At 34.6% G+C, this 16,044-nt stretch overlaps 2 protein-coding genes across 2 annotated transcripts in view; both read left to right on the forward strand.

The window, feature by feature from the left end:
* Positions 1 to 327: 327 nt before the first annotated feature.
* On the forward strand, positions 328 to 15,363 carry LOC137634205 (uncharacterized). Its single transcript, XM_068366476.1, has 2 exons — positions 328 to 409; positions 14,891 to 15,363. The coding sequence occupies exons 1-2, from the start codon at positions 328 to 330 to the stop codon at positions 15,361 to 15,363; spliced, it is 555 nt and encodes a 184-aa protein (XP_068222577.1).
* Positions 15,364 to 15,847: 484 nt separating this feature from the next.
* The window catches only part of LOC137634206 (intraflagellar transport protein 74 homolog), a 75,374-nt gene continuing 75,177 nt past the window's right edge, over positions 15,848 to 16,044 (forward strand). The window contains exon 1 of the mRNA XM_068366477.1: positions 15,848 to 15,872. Within this exon, the coding sequence (XP_068222578.1) occupies positions 15,848 to 15,872 (25 nt within the window). The remainder of the gene's footprint in view (positions 15,873 to 16,044) is intronic.

Genomic DNA, 16,044 nt, shown 5'->3' on the forward strand with positions numbered 1-16,044 from the left:
CATTCTATGATAAGCTAAAACATCCAGGGCCAGTATTGAAAACTATAACGAATGTCTCATTTTATTTACTGGTAATTACTGTACTATGTAAGTCATATTCTAAGCACATTAATCTATGAAAGCAATACAGAATTTACGGTAAAGTTCGTTAAACAAGAAAGGGGATGCCCAAACTTCCTCGTGGGATGTGTGAAGGGAAATCGGGTATAATAAAAACAATATGCTAAAACATTGAGATGTAAAGACCTCCGTGAATTGCCAACATTCAACTAACTTAAGGGTGAGGTAAAAGACCTAGGAAACGACATTTTAGGACAGGAGCCTATAATGAAATCGGGTGTGATTACCGAGTATGTGAAAGATATGCGACTAGTAGACAAATTAGATATTCGATTACATTCGGTAGAATGTACGTGTAAATCATTGTAGTACAGATTTCATTTTCCATTCAAGTGTGTTTCCTAAATGTTTACAACCTATACAAACCAAAAAAATATATAGAATGTTGAATTTCGTGAAAAAAAACTCCTTTCAAAGTATGGAACATTCAAATAATTAAAAAAAAAAAACGAAAAAAAAAAAAAATAAATAAATAGGGCTGTGATACCCACCCAGGAAATTCGAACTTATCCGGGACTCTTCCTTCAAAACCATCATCTGGCCAATATACCATCACAGGGTTGCAAGTAAAAATTCGATAAAACTGCCATGTCTTTTCCGCACAAAAAAAGTGGGTAGGGCAAGAAAATCAAGCACAGAATATTTCCTGGGTGTGATCTTGGGTTTTACCTGATGTTTGCAGACATGCCTCTCTACTGGAAAATTTTAGGAGAGCTTTTGTGTTTGGGAGAGAAGGGAAGACAAAGATAGGGCAATAGGATTTACAGAGTAATGGATCAGATTGTTCCACATTTCGCCGTAATTCTAATTTTGTATCTTATGGATTCGAATATATTTGCGCGGAAGAGGCATAAATATAGGCCATTAATATTTTACAAAAAAAAATTTTTTTTATGAATTGAGAGAGAGAGAGAGAGAGAGAGAGAGAGAGAGAGAGAGAGAGAGAGAGAGAGAGAGAGAGAGAGAGAGAGAGAGAGAGAGAGAGAGAGAGAGAGAGAGAGAGAGAAACTGCTCAGAAACCTATTGTGCATTAATTCAAGACTTATGTTTTTTTCCATCATATAATCAATGAGTGATGTGTAGCCTGCCAGTAAATGCGTGTTTATCGAAGTTACGAAATATATTGATTTAACAGAACGAGTCGTGTGTGTATATGTTGAGATTATATTTCATCTGAGCCTCTTGGTATAGAGATGCAAAGACAGGCAGGTAAGTAGTCAGCCCAGGTGCAGGAGTCTATATAGTGTATATACTGTATAGGGTATGAAATGAAAATACGAATGATCTAGGATTTTCAATTGCGTAATTTTTTTATCGTCATTACATATATATTGTATCACAATCAGAAATATAAGTAACATATAGGAAATTTACATATCGAGAGGAAAGGTTAATTCAGGAAATTTATTAGTAATTACCAATTGTTATAAAGCTTAGTCAATATTTTACGTTCCTCTATCCCTGCTGGCTATGGAATAATGAGTCGGACTTCTTATACAGTTAGTAATTACCAAATTATAATATCATTTCTCTTGAAATCGTTTTGTGTATATTTTATTAAATTGTTCCTGTTTTGAGGAACATTTTTTTTTCACTTCGGGGGATACGAATCTTTTCAGTTGCGTATGGAAAAAATCAACTATGACAAAATTACAGTATTTCTGATCCTTTAAAAAGTAACACATTAAATCTGATAATATCAGTAGAGATCCAATCTCTATGGAACAAATCAATGTTGGTTTATTTAAAAAAAATAATACAGATACTTTGTTAGATAACTCGTGCTGTAACTGCTGTTCATGTTATATTCTTCATTCTCCGTTAAGTCTTGATCAGGTAAAATCTGTATGGATATAGGAAGATGAATCTAGTTGATAATTCACAAAATTTAATATACCATTAAGATATAAATCGAATAAGACGTGAGTTTTGCATCCCTAATAATTTCATCTAGTTCCCCCAAAAAATAAGTTTTCTTAGATAAAACAATTAACGTACGTTTTCTAAGAATGTAACAACTAATCTAAATATGACAGTCACCCTTCGTACGCATCAAAGTGTACGCATTTAGTTATAAATGATGAATGATTGTTATAAAAATACCTTTTGAAAACTCCCTTAGCCCACCCAATAGGAGAAATGTTTAAACCCTGCTTTCTAACGCCTTGATTTAAATAAGCCACAGAAATTGGTTTAGTGGAGGTCTCTAATTGGTCGAAACATTTCTCTGATATATTTTTGCTTTAGATGCTGAAGGTTTAAATATTCTGTGATGTTCTTAAAAGAATATTGCTGTTTTAAAGGCATTATATATATGCCTACTTAATTTTTTACTACAGTCTGTAGGAATCTAAAAGTATTATGCTATTTTTTTTTCTATTTTTTAATACGTTAAGCATTCCTATCAAGTTTGGACAATGGGACGAAAAAATGGAGAGAACGGTAATGGATGTGCGAAGGAATGTATTACAGTAAAGGTTAAAGATAAGGATCTTTACGTACCTCCGAAGCACTGAGAATGAATATCAAGTCACTCGCTAACACACTATTACTCTTAAGTTATCTAGACTTACTCCTTTCAATGTGTCTTTTATGCTATCCCGAAATTAAATATTCATATTAGACATAATTTATCAGTAAATGGATTAGAAAAACGAAAAGGTGTAAGTGACCTAATATAGTAACAGCTAAAACGGACATGTTAACATCAGCAAAAGAGGTTAAAACAAATACAAAACTAAATAAAAGAAATGCAACTCTTAGAAAAAACAAAATGTAATCAAAATAGTCTTGACTCGATCTTCTGCAATGGCAAATGATTGAAATGGGGTCGGACACGTGGCCCTGTGACAAAGTTATGCAGACAATTCCACGCACTTGATGCGAATTATGTGAAAAGCCAGTTACCTAAATAAAATAAAAATGAAATCTAATCTAGAAATATGAGAACATACAAGTGATCACGTGTTTTACCTGCACTCCTCACCTTAAGTACTTAAGAATTGAATACAAGCTACTCTTACTAACGTTTTAGATACTGAACCAAAATTAACCAAAATATCTAAAAGAATGCCTGAACAAACTAGATCTAGAAACAAATGTTACCATAAGACACATGAGTGACAGACTGACTATCTGAACCAAGAACAAATAGTAAATTTGGTGAAAGGGCTTTTAGCTACTGTGCGCCTAGACATTATAATAAACTGCCAACTGAAATGAAGGACCTAAAGGGAGCAATTGAATTTAAGAAGAAACTAAAGACATTACTTTTCACAAGATCGTATGATTTGAAAGATGCTACAATCAAATAATTGTATAAGTTATAATGAAAATGTTTCGTTAGATGATTGATATGGACCCGCCCGAGAAGTAGTTCACTTGACTTCAGTGGAGGGTTGGATTTAAACCCAAAACAAGTAAGCAAGTAAACAAGTAAAAAGCCCTTGTTCACAAAATAGCCGTTGAATGGATAGTTTTTACCCTTAGTTCAGGATCACTGGTACAGGCTACAGGCTCGTCTGTCCTATCTTTTGCCGTCCTCCTCTAGTTGGTATGGATTGGAAGGAACACCTTGGGATAGTTGGGGTGACCCAGGTTATGGTGCTGTCACTAGGGCTGCGCCTGATTAAACGGGGCCGTAATTGTCGAATCAAATGTTGCATGGGCTCACCTGGGTCATCTTCTGACAAGTTAGGGTTGTTTAGTTAAGATGCTAAATCGGGACTTTCGGGCAGGGCATTGTATTATTGTAAAGAGTGAGTAGGGGATATGATTTTGTATAAAAAAAAAGGGAAATCTTAAATTTCTAGTGGAATATACATACAAATTATTCCAACCTATTCTGGTACAATTTAAATGAGTAATTGGTAAAGAGCTGATGCAGTGGGCATACCTCTTAAGAATTATATCAAACCTGAATTGGTACTGAAGATAGAATACAAGTTGCTAATAAGTCAGCAGTACTAAAACTATATTTAAAATCAGTGTGATAATTCATTTTGACACACTTCAATTAATAAAAAGAATCAACGTACGCAGGCGTAATGCTTTAGTCTTGTGTTTCTACGCAGTAATGTCACGAACGTTGCACAAATTCAGTTAATTTAAAGCAGTTACTGCGTATATTTGTAAAAGAAAACGTAAACTACCTAAGCGAAAAGTTATGGGTGACTACTATAATGGGGCCGAGACCAAACTACGAAAGAAAAGAATGAAGGTAAAGAAAATTCTCATAAAAATGTGAAAAAGTAAATTAGGATGACCATGACTTGTGTGTTATGTAAGCTGAATTGGTCATAATAATGGCACTATGGAGAATGGTATAAGGGCTTCTTATATTGCAACCACATTTTTTTGCGTATCAAGATCTGTAGTGAACAGAATCTTGTCAGAATGTTAACTGGTGAAGACATTATAAAAGGCTAGTTTATTATGTCCTCGCTCAAAAATTTTGGAACACTGGTTTAGAGAATTGTTAATATTACCATTGCTTCTGTGTTTATATGTGCATTGCGACTAGTACAATGTTCATAACGAAGATATCTTAATATTGCACGTTTGTAATAACCCACATATTTTAAATAAAAATGTCACTTGTATAATAATTCACGTATTTAAGTGCCATGAGTACAAACGTGATTAGTACAATATTCCTGAGTCTAACGTACGTATTAATCATAGCACAAACACGCTGCAATTTAAGAACCCGTGCATTGTTTGTGCAATGTTGGATGTATCATGCATATTATACAGTATTAATGAATAAGTATCACAGGAGGCATAGATTTCTTGGATCTGCAGTAGGTGATTTTTTTTCCTTGTGAAAAGTTACAATAATTTATTCAAAAGCTGCTTTGGGTTTGTTTTATATCTGTTGGCTTAAAATTGTAGGCTATTGATAGATTTGTCTCCCATTTCTTGATTGTTAGTATTAAAAGTTATATTTACTGTGTTTTTAGCAAAATTTACACTTATATTTAAGTGACAGTGCTAGGCCTATCAATAAAAAGTAGACGGTGTTAGTTTGATTGGTTGCTGTCTATTTACAGAAGTAAAAAGTACTTTAAAACTTTCAACATGAATACATTTGTGTAGGTCCATAACGTTTGAACTACTAAACTACATTAACCATGGTATGAAGTAGCTATTTCTAATGCACATAGCCTACACTAAGTGAGGATTACTCATGTAGTAAGGGAGGGTAAAATAGTAGGCCTATGCCTAAACATCAATATTCTAACGGCAACAATTAATAATCGTGGTATGTAATTAATGTAGATAAACTTTATATTTAATTTAGAATTTCTTGAAGTTAAGGAACTTTTTAGTGATGGATTATATAGTTTCTTTCTATATCTTATTCTTATTAAACTATGTGCAGTCGGTTTATGCTGATATATTTCTTATCCCTCGGTAAATTTCGCTTAACTCGTATCGTCAAACTATATAAGTTAAGTAATATAATATTCTCGTTAGCAATCGTTCACAAAATTGGCTAAAATGTTTTAATAATAATATTAAAAATCAGGTTTGAGTGTCTGTTGAAGATACAATGGTCACCCTTAGTTGAGATTTTCTCTGTTAGTAAAATACTCATCATTTTCTTTAGAATATTTTGCAGATCGAGTAGTGCATTCATGAAGAAAATATTAAAAAAAAAACTTCCTTATATATATCACTTTTATATATCTATTAAATACTAAACATTATTCATACAAATGTCTTTTGAAAGCCTACTATAGTCCAACTAGTCTGTCGGGAGATTAAGTATTTTCTTTCCAAAATGGAAGCATGACGATATTAACCATACTGGTGGAGGTCTCTGATTGGATGAAACAAATTTTCGACCAAGGCCCCTACTTTTAGGGACTTTGTCCACAAATCGGGAATTTTTGAGGTTTGGGGCACAAAACTTGGAAATCTGATTGATCTCCATCAATCTTGGAATTATTGGGGAAATTAATGTTAGCACTTTAAATCCCTGTTCTCCACAGAATTTATCGATAATTTTTTATAGCCAAATGCACAACACTAGAAATTTTGCTTCAGTATGTAAGATTAGTCTATAATGATATTTGATTACTGTGAAGGGCTTGCTATTTATTAGGTTTTGCTTAATACGACACTCAATGTGATTATAATTTTGTGAATGTATCTTTCAGACCACACATTAAAATCAAAACGCATGAAAGCTCTCAATATCATGTTAAGTGTTTGTGGATTCACAAATGAATTTATTAAAAGTGAAAAAAAAAATAGTACAAATTTATAAAAGATGCAACAGTAAGTACAGCCACTATTTCTGATTAAATAGTGTTGAAAACTACAGGGAGAAATTAATAATGATTTAGGGGGATTTTTAGTATGTCTGGGGAATATATTTGTCGGTTGTGGAAGCTTCATTCTAGCCAAAAACTGGGAGAAGGGAGGACGTGTGATTTCTAACTAGTGCTTTTGTAAACAATGAAGACAATAGGGGTAAGAGCACACTTTTCAGGTATAATTTTATGACGTTTTCGATCGTATTTTATTATTTTGAACGCTAGAGATTTGAATAACCTGCGATTTTTTCTTAAACGGACATAAGTTGGGAAAAGAGTTTTATGTAGACATTTGCAAAAACGGTTTTTCGTGCGTGGTCAGTAACTTTCAATTCTGTGGAATGTTTTTATATCGTATTTCTCAACCGTCATTTTATGTATCATCACTTAACAATACGATGTTGTTGTAATGTGGTTTGAGTTTCGAGTTTGGAACACTACTATATAGTCGTCTTTAAGCCTATTTGTTGCAAAAGGAAGGAACTGAAACATTAGCCGGCCAGTGCCTAGCCCTAGACTAAATTCATTTGTAGTCAGTGATGAAATTAGAATGCCCTATCTACATAAAGTCAGATTAATATTTTTATTGTCGAATTAAGGTACTGGTTTTCAGTTTCAATTTAATGTGGGAAACAAAATGGAGATCATTTTCCCATTTTTAACTGTTAAATCTGTCGGTGGCGTTGAAATATTTTGAAGACTTATTAATTTGTGTATATTTTGCCTTGCAAAAGTGTAAGAAGGATCCGTGAATTTTATGTGATAAGTATATTAAGAGTTATGAGACAGCATAATATACATACTGTTCACAAAATCAGTTATTTAGTCAGTGAACAATTCAATACAAAACTACTGTATTCATTATTTTTGCAATACATAAAATTAATCATTTGTAATAAATCAATTTGCACACATACAAATACATATATATCATTAATATTTATGCAAATACCGATAATCCTGACAATTATACACAGTTGTTTGTTTATTGTCTCTATTTTCTCCAAATGGTAGCCTTAGGAAATTCAACATTCGTGCACTTTGCGTTTTCTAAAATAATTGAATAAATATTCCGAAATCTTTTAGTGGTGTCTACAACCTACATAGGTAGCCAGCATTAATCAGCCCCGCCCACTAATTACTTCCAAAACTTTCTCTCTCTCTCTCTTTCTCTCTCTCTCTCTCTCTCTCTCTCTCTCTCTCTCTCTCTCTCTCTCTCTCTCTCTCTCTCTCTTTCTTTTTGGGTGGGTCTCCCGTAGAAGTAATGCTTAGGTCATAGCCGTTTAAAATCGGCATCCCTGCAACTTTATCAATAACAACTTTGCGATATTAATACCCATTATAATTAACAGTTTCGTAGTCTGTGAAATTACAAGAACAGTTTTGTTCAGATAAATTAGCCATTTTTCATAAGACTGCGTCAGTCTTTAAACAAATCCAACCCAGCCTCGTTCATGATTCATGAATCAAATTACGCTTGTGACACCTGTCTGATTCTCACTTAGTCCCATTATAGAAGTAGATTAAAAATAGCGTTTTATAACATGGTTTTGATAAATACCCCCCCCTCTCTCTCTCTCTCTCTCTCTCTCTCTCTCTCTCTCTCTCTCTCTCTCTCTCTCTCTCTCTCTCTCGTTGGTTAGTGTTTAATACAAACTAAGGCCTGCATGTAGTAATAAAGGTCTTTATACACAATCAATACTTACTTAAAGGACTGTTTTCCTGGTCTTCTCACACTAGGAAAAGTCCTATGCCCTGCAGGACCTACAAGATTTGTTTGTGGTATTTCATCATTTAAGAAAGTAGAGAATAAAGTAGCGTAGTCCGCGTTAACTTAGAAATTCCCTCTACCGTAGAATTGGAGATAAAGTATTTTAACTTTTTGAAAGTTTAAATACTTCCCCGTGTAAAGCTCCTTTACTTAGGAGGACATTCTATTGCATCTAAAATGTAATTAACTCTTAGATGATTAGCTAATGGAAGTGGAATAAGTTAGAATATCCAGTATACATAATGTTGATGAAGAGAGAGAGAGAGAGAGAGAGAGAGAGAGAGAGAGAGAGAGAGAGAGAGAGAGAGAGAGAGAGAGAGAGAGAGAGGGGGAGAGGGAGAGGGGGAGGGGGAGGGGGGGGGGGAGTGGACATAGCAAACAATAAGGTCAAAATTATCCTGTCAAGGCTCCATCTTTGCAAGTACTGATCACAAACCCATTAACACTCTCTCTCTCTCTCTCTCTCTCTCTCTCTCTCTCTCTCTCTCTCTCTCTCTCTCTCTCTCTCTCTCTCTCAAAACTAAATACTTGAAGGCAGTAAGCATCTAATACTTTGAAACATTCGGACGTGTATGGAATCCCCCAGATATAAATCATTAATAGGTTTAGATTGTCTGCACATGCACATACACAGAACTGGTTAGTGGAAAAGGGGGTCTTAGTTTTGATCTTAATGTACTTTAGATTTATTTGAAATTCCTCATTAGGAACCAAATTCAAAAGCACGTGTCTGTTAAATCATGTTTGTGTTTCTAGGAAACGTAGGCAATCTCAGGCAATGATATGTTTGTTCCTCTGGCAATAATTGTGGGTTTTCCTAAAATACATTCATAAATTGCCTTGTTTAAAGAAATGTTTTCTGTAACGCAGAATCTGGTTGGAAGTCATGACTGTGCTTTCAACGCTTTCGTTTTGAAACCGAGTTACGATTTAGGTTTATAATTTATTTCCGCGTTATTTGCAGCGAGATATTTACTATAATTATTTTCCATATGATGGTTGCAGAATGGTAGTAGGTTAGGTCGAATTTCTTACGCAATTCAAATATTTGAGAAAATATTCTTAGGTAAACCTTTATTGATATGTTTTAATCAGAATGAATCTATCATCATTTTTTCTTTTTATAATTCACGAGTGGACAATCGTACTTGCCTCATTATTTAATTACTTAATCCTTACCACAAGTGGTGGTGTGGGGGGGTTGGAGGAGGGGCTGTTCATAGTCTGTTTTTCGACTAGTCAGACAAAATTGGTTTTCTGCATATTTGCTTTTCGTTACTAAAACAGGTCACTTGTTGTCAGTGAACTGAAAACGCTGTACTGTAACTAGGGTTTAATTTGAAAATTTGAAGCCTTATTTAGCTATAAAATCACCAAAAGTCTTCATTTAGTATAAAGGTAAGAAGATATGTTTTCACGTACTAATTCCAAACTGCTAAATGAGTAGTAGTTTTATATGGAAATCATCTCTGGCCATATGTTGATGAAACAAAATTTAATTATTAGTGATCCACATGATTGTATAAAGCGTTGTATGAAATTATTTTGTAGTTATAGATGTGGGCTATTTCAATTAACTTGTTCAAAAATTCTCTTTTCTTCTTTGTATAACTCCTGCCTCTTTTGTCTGTGATAGAACGAAAAATAGGTTGTCAATGCTGTCTTTTAATACTTTTTGTACTAAGCTACTTAAGCTGAAGGCTTGCTTATAACTATATGAGTCCTACAATTCCCCTTTAATTAGTTTATACTTATTTAGTTTTATGTTCGTGGCAAGAGAGAAGAATTTATAAAAGGTCTGATGATTGGCGTGGGATAAAGGTATTTTCTATGTAAGCAAATATGTCGTTTTATTGATTTACAATAATCCATAAAAAAAAAAATATTTGGACTTGATTAAAGGGGTTTATAAAGGATCAGTGCTTCTGTTGAGTTTTAACCCTTACAAATTTGGCAGGGTGCACAGACTAGGGTAGTAAGTGAACTGAATATTCCCAATTGACATTGTGGTACAAAACTAATCATAATTGTTAGTATCCAAGCAGTGATTCCCTAATTGTGATGTATAGGACGTGACACCATGCAATAGCGTCCATCTTAATGGAAATTACAATTTAGAAACAGATTTCTAAAGTACAGGTTTTTTTTGTTAAACCATGCTTGTGTTTGAGGGTGACGTAGGCAATCTTGGATGTGTTGCTCATCTGACAATAATCATAGCCTCCCCTAAAAGTCATAAATTGTCTTGTTTATAATCATGGTTTCTGTGTCGCAGAATCTGGTTGGAAATCTTGTCAGTACCGGCTACTGTAAATGGCTTCTCGTATGGTTGAACTATACGTGAACATGAAATGCTTTCGTTTTGAAACAGAGTTACGATTTAAGTTTAATATTTACTCCAGCTTTATTTGCATTGAGATATTTACTGTTGCTCTTCATATGTTGGTTGCAGAATCTTAAGTAGGTTAGGACGAATTTCTTGCTGAATTCAGATTGTTTTTCTCTAAGTATTTGAGGGGAGCGGGGAGTATGGTATGCTGAGGCCGCAGTTGGCCAGTTTCCTTCAATTATCATCGAATTCAAAGTAAACAATGCAACTAATTTCTAGTTCTCGTTTTTTCCCTTCCATATCTTGAGCACAAACTGTCGTCAAATATATCAGGGGAATACAAGTTGCTTTATCTTCGTTCACTTACAGCGTACCCTTTTTTAGCCCTAGCAGCATACCCCTTTTGGGCACTTGCAGCGTACAATCTTTGGGCCCTTGTAGTGTACTGTCTTGGGCACTTGCAGGTTACCGGGAGTTCAACAGTGGTAACACTGTTTGATAATTCAGCTCCTAAGTGACACAAGATCAGAGTTGATTTCTGAGGGCATAAAGCTTGGACACACACCTGGAGTAAGTGGAATTTTGACTTTCGTTTTACTTATTACTTATGAAGGTCCTGGGAATCATGTACCAGGTGAAGATATAGATATAAGTAAATATATTATTCAAAGGATAAAGAAAAGTAAGAAGGATAAAGTAGCATGATAAATGTATACGCTTTAGGGATGACGCAGAAATTCAAAACAAGAATCATTAGAAGTGTTGAACCTTCATCAAAGATTCATCCAATGACCCAATCCTTTTTTCAAAAGAGAATCAGTCCTAAAAGCCAATTCCAGTAACTCGACCTTCTTCATAAAATCATTTAGTTTTTGGTCAACGATCCTTTACTTACTTACTTTACTTTGATGGCTGCTTTTCCGGCCCCATATAGCAGGAGAACCTTACTCTCTACAGGACCTCCGCTGTCGTTTTACCTTGTTCGTTCAGAGTATTTATCGTTTCAGATCACGTATTGTTCATTTACTGTTAAATCATCACTGTTGTATGATTTTTTGAAAAAGAGTGTCTCCAGTTTCCTCTTGAAAGCCTTAATGCCTTCAATCATTCGAAAGTTTTGTGGGGCCGCATATTTAAAGGCTCTAGAGCCTAAAGTAGACATATATCTAGGATCCAACAGTTTGAAGCCATCTGTAACTATTCTCGTGTCGACACCATTTGTTGGCTGCGCAATATGTAGCAATTCTCTTAAGTATTTTGGACGTCCGGTTCTGATAACTTGGTGGCTTATTGTACATATTTTGAATTCAATTCTCGCTTTAATCGGCAGCCAGTGCAAATCGATTAGTATAGAGGTGATCCTTTCTCTAGGTGGGACACCGTATATCAGTCTTGCTCCTCTGTTTATTATGTTTTGTAATTTCTTAAGTTGCACTTTTGGTAAATTGTAAGAGAGTTGCAGTAGTCAATCCTGGTAACAACACAGTTTATCACAAGTTTCTTAACAGAATTTTCGTCCAGGTACTTTTTTATAAACGCAAAATTTCTTAGATGATAACCAGCAGTTTTTATTACTGTATTTATTTGGGCATTTACAGACAGGTTACAATCAAGAAATACACCTAGATCTCGAATATCACCCAAGTTTCTCACGCTGTTTCTCCTACCCACCACCATGAATTCAGTTTTGTTCTCATTTAATTTTAGTTGTTTAAAAGTCATTCATTCTCTAACACTATCATGTATAACATTTATAGAGAAGTAAAATTGTGTGTCATCTGCAAATAGTTTGAACCTCACGCCATGCCTTTGTAGCATTTTCGATAGACCATTAGTATAGATGCAAAATAAGATTGGGCCAAGTACACTCCCTCTGTTTAAGGATGACTAAGAGTTTCCAATTTGTACACAGTAATTTCTACTAACTAAGTAATCTGTTAGGTATTCGAAGGCTTGATCTTCAACGCCGATGGACCGTAAATCATTTAGTAGCAGTTCATGCACAACACTATCAAAAGCAGCACTAAGATCGAGCAGTATCAAGATACCACATTTATTTTCATCCATCATTTCTAGCATTTCATTTACAACAGAGCAGATGGCTGGCTCCGTAGAGTATAGTTTTCTGTAAGCAGATTGGTTGTCAGGCAAAGCTTCTATTACTTCTAAGTGGCTGACTAGTTGTTCAAGAATTACATATTCGAGCACTTTTGAGACAAAGGATAGATTTGAAATATGTCTATATGAGCTTAATTCCTGGTAGTCCAGTGCATTTTTCAGAACTGGTGTGACTATAGCCATTTTCTCAGATTTAGGAAACTTACATTTATCAATGCTAGCATTTGATATTCTCATTATTATTTCGGCTAGACTAGAAAAGTCTTTCTCCAATTACTTCAGATACTGGTATAGGATCGATTGCACAGTTTGTTTTCTTTACTTTCTAGATAATTCCGGTGATGTCATCTTGTGTTATGTTGTTAAATCGTATTAAATTTGTCTGTGTGCCTGGGCAAATGTTCAAAGACATTTAGTTAAATCTCGCTAACATTTAATTTAGCAGGGCATTAATTGGGAAGTAAAGATGTACCACAAGGATATGACTTCGCATAGCCTACTTGACTTTTAATCCATGTGTGCAATGGTAATTTTGAAATGGAATCTAGCACAATTTGCTGTTTAGTCATATTAGAATAAATAATACCTTTGCTCATCTGACATTAGTGGTTTTGTTTTCATTGGTAAGAAATTGTCTAGTTCATCATAATGCTTTATGTAACGTCTATTCGAACATTGGTTTTATGAAGAAAACAAGATTAATCAAGATGCCACATTTTGCTCATTCATTATTTATTGTCAATCATATTAACACTAGAGTATATAGTTGTCTCCGTAGAACATAATTTTCCGCATGCTGTAAGGAGTATTCTGACTGGTTACCCGGCAATGGTTCCATTCTTCCGAAGTAACTAACTAGTTGTTCAGGAAGTAGATATGATAGCACTTTTGAAATATTTCTTTATGAACTAAAGTCCTGATAATTGAAAGAACTTTTCAGAACTGGTGTAACTGTAGCCACTTTCTCAGATATAGGATACTTCCACTAATCAATACAAATATTTACTATTCTTGAAATAATGTTCGTAAGACTAGAACTGTTTTCAACATATACTTCAAATATTAGCATTAGAACAATTAGACGATTTGTTATGTTAGCCCCTTAAAAATCCAGATGACTTTATCATTTGTTATACTATTAAATCTGTTTATACTTTATTTGTACTTCTGGTTCAACACCAATCTGACTCGGAATATCCGCAATAGATCCTATTATATATATATATATATATATATATATATATATATATATATATATATATATATATATATATATATGCATATATATATATGCATATATATATATATATGCATATATATATATGCATATATATATATGCATATATATATATATATATATATGCATATATATATATATATATATATATATATATATATATATATATATATGGGAACAGGCGTCTATGAACCGTTGGCTGTTATGTACCACCGGCTTCTATGTACCATCCCTGGCTGTTATGTACCATCCCTGGCTGTTATGTACCATCCCTGGCTGCTATGTACCATACATGGCTGCTATGTATCTGGCTGCTATGTACCATACATGGCTGCTATGTATCTGGCTGCTATGTACCATGCATGGCTGCTATGTACCTCAAATAGTATTAACACAAGTATATATGTAAATTGTAATATTAAACTTTACAAAGTTAATATAAACCATTACAAAGTTATACCCAGAACGTACACAGGAAGCAAGAGTCGTCTGTATCAGTAACATGGATATGCAGCTACCGTGGTTAAAAGTGCTATGCAACAATTTCACAGCATGAAGGAACAATGAACTTCAAAAGTGGACCCCACCAACACACACATCCTGGGGATCCTGGTGCTGAACTCAAAAGCATCAACACGAGCTTTCGTTAAAAAGTCAGCTTTGGAATGCCCATTTGCATCATCTGGGGAAATAGTAAAGAAAGCACTCTCAAGCTGTGAAAATTCAGATGTTCCCTTACCAAATATAAACACTCTAGTCAGATGCACCAATCGCGTCAGAGAAGGCCAACGTCCAAAACACCCTGAAGATACCAGTTTTGAATTAAACAGAGATCATGTTCCCAGGACTTTCTTCAAGCTGATCTATTTGAAAATGGGCAACGGCATCTCATATTTGAAACGTCTATTCAGTTGCAACACATGTCCAAGTCTAAAACTTGGTACGTGGACGGCACTTTTAAACTTGTTCGTACCCCTTTTGTTCAACCTTAGGTGTTCACAGTTTTATAAAGAAGGATGAAATTTTGAAACAGGTTCCATTATGCTTTGTCCTAATGTCAAGAAGAAAGAAAAAGGACTACGTAGCTGTTCTAAGAAAAATCACTGAGTTAACACCAACATCAGTTTGTGAGGTTGTTGTGGATTTTGAGAAAGCACTATGGTCGGCTGTGCGAGTGTGCCTTCCCGAGGCTTCCATTCATGGCTGCTGGTTTCACTGGACCCAAACAGTGTACCGAAGAGTAAAAACACTAGGTCTACAAAATGCCTATATTAATCAACTCGCTGTAAGACAATTCATTCAGCAGTTAATGGCGCTGCCAAACTTACCTCCATCACATATAGAGCCAGCTTTTCGCCATATCATTAGCCAGCCACTTCCTGATCAACGATTAAAAGATCTCATTACTTACTATAATAAAATATGGATCAGGAATGAGATGCATCCTCCACATTCTTGGAGCTAACGCCCTGTTCGGACTAACAACGATGTAGAAGGGTGGCACCATGCGATTAACAGGGTAGCAAAAACCAATTCAATTAACATGTACTTCATAATTAGTATTCCCCATGATGAGGCCAGTAGAATTCCCATCATTGTAAAACTAGTTAAACAAAAGAAAATGCACAGATACCAAAGGAAGCATGCTGTCAAAAAGCTAATTGCCCTTGATGACCTTTGGATGAAATATGAGAACAAATTCATATCAACATCAGACTTTCTAAACCACTGTGCCGAACTGATGGATCATGTAGATGAATAAGAATGTATCAACAATGTAGCATGCTGAATTCTATTGCTTGAAAACTTTTAATAAATGTATACAATTTCAATATGTTTGTGGTTTTGTGTTCCTATTTCCTTACTTGGTATCTGGTACATAGCAGCCTTGTTTGGTGCATACAAGCCAAAGTAGTGGTACATAAGAGCCAGTACATAGCAGCCCAACAATGGTACATATAAGCCAAACAAGTGGTACGTAGGAGCCGGTACATAGCAGCCGACGGTACATAGAAGCTAGCATTCCACACACACACACACACACACACACACACACACACACACACACATATATATATATATATATATATATATATATATATATATATATATATATATATATATATATAATCATTTACCACTGCAC

Source organism: Palaemon carinicauda, chromosome 44, assembly GCF_036898095.1.
Source record: "Palaemon carinicauda isolate YSFRI2023 chromosome 44, ASM3689809v2, whole genome shotgun sequence".
Classification (NCBI taxonomy): Eukaryota; Metazoa; Arthropoda; class Malacostraca; order Decapoda; family Palaemonidae; genus Palaemon; species Palaemon carinicauda.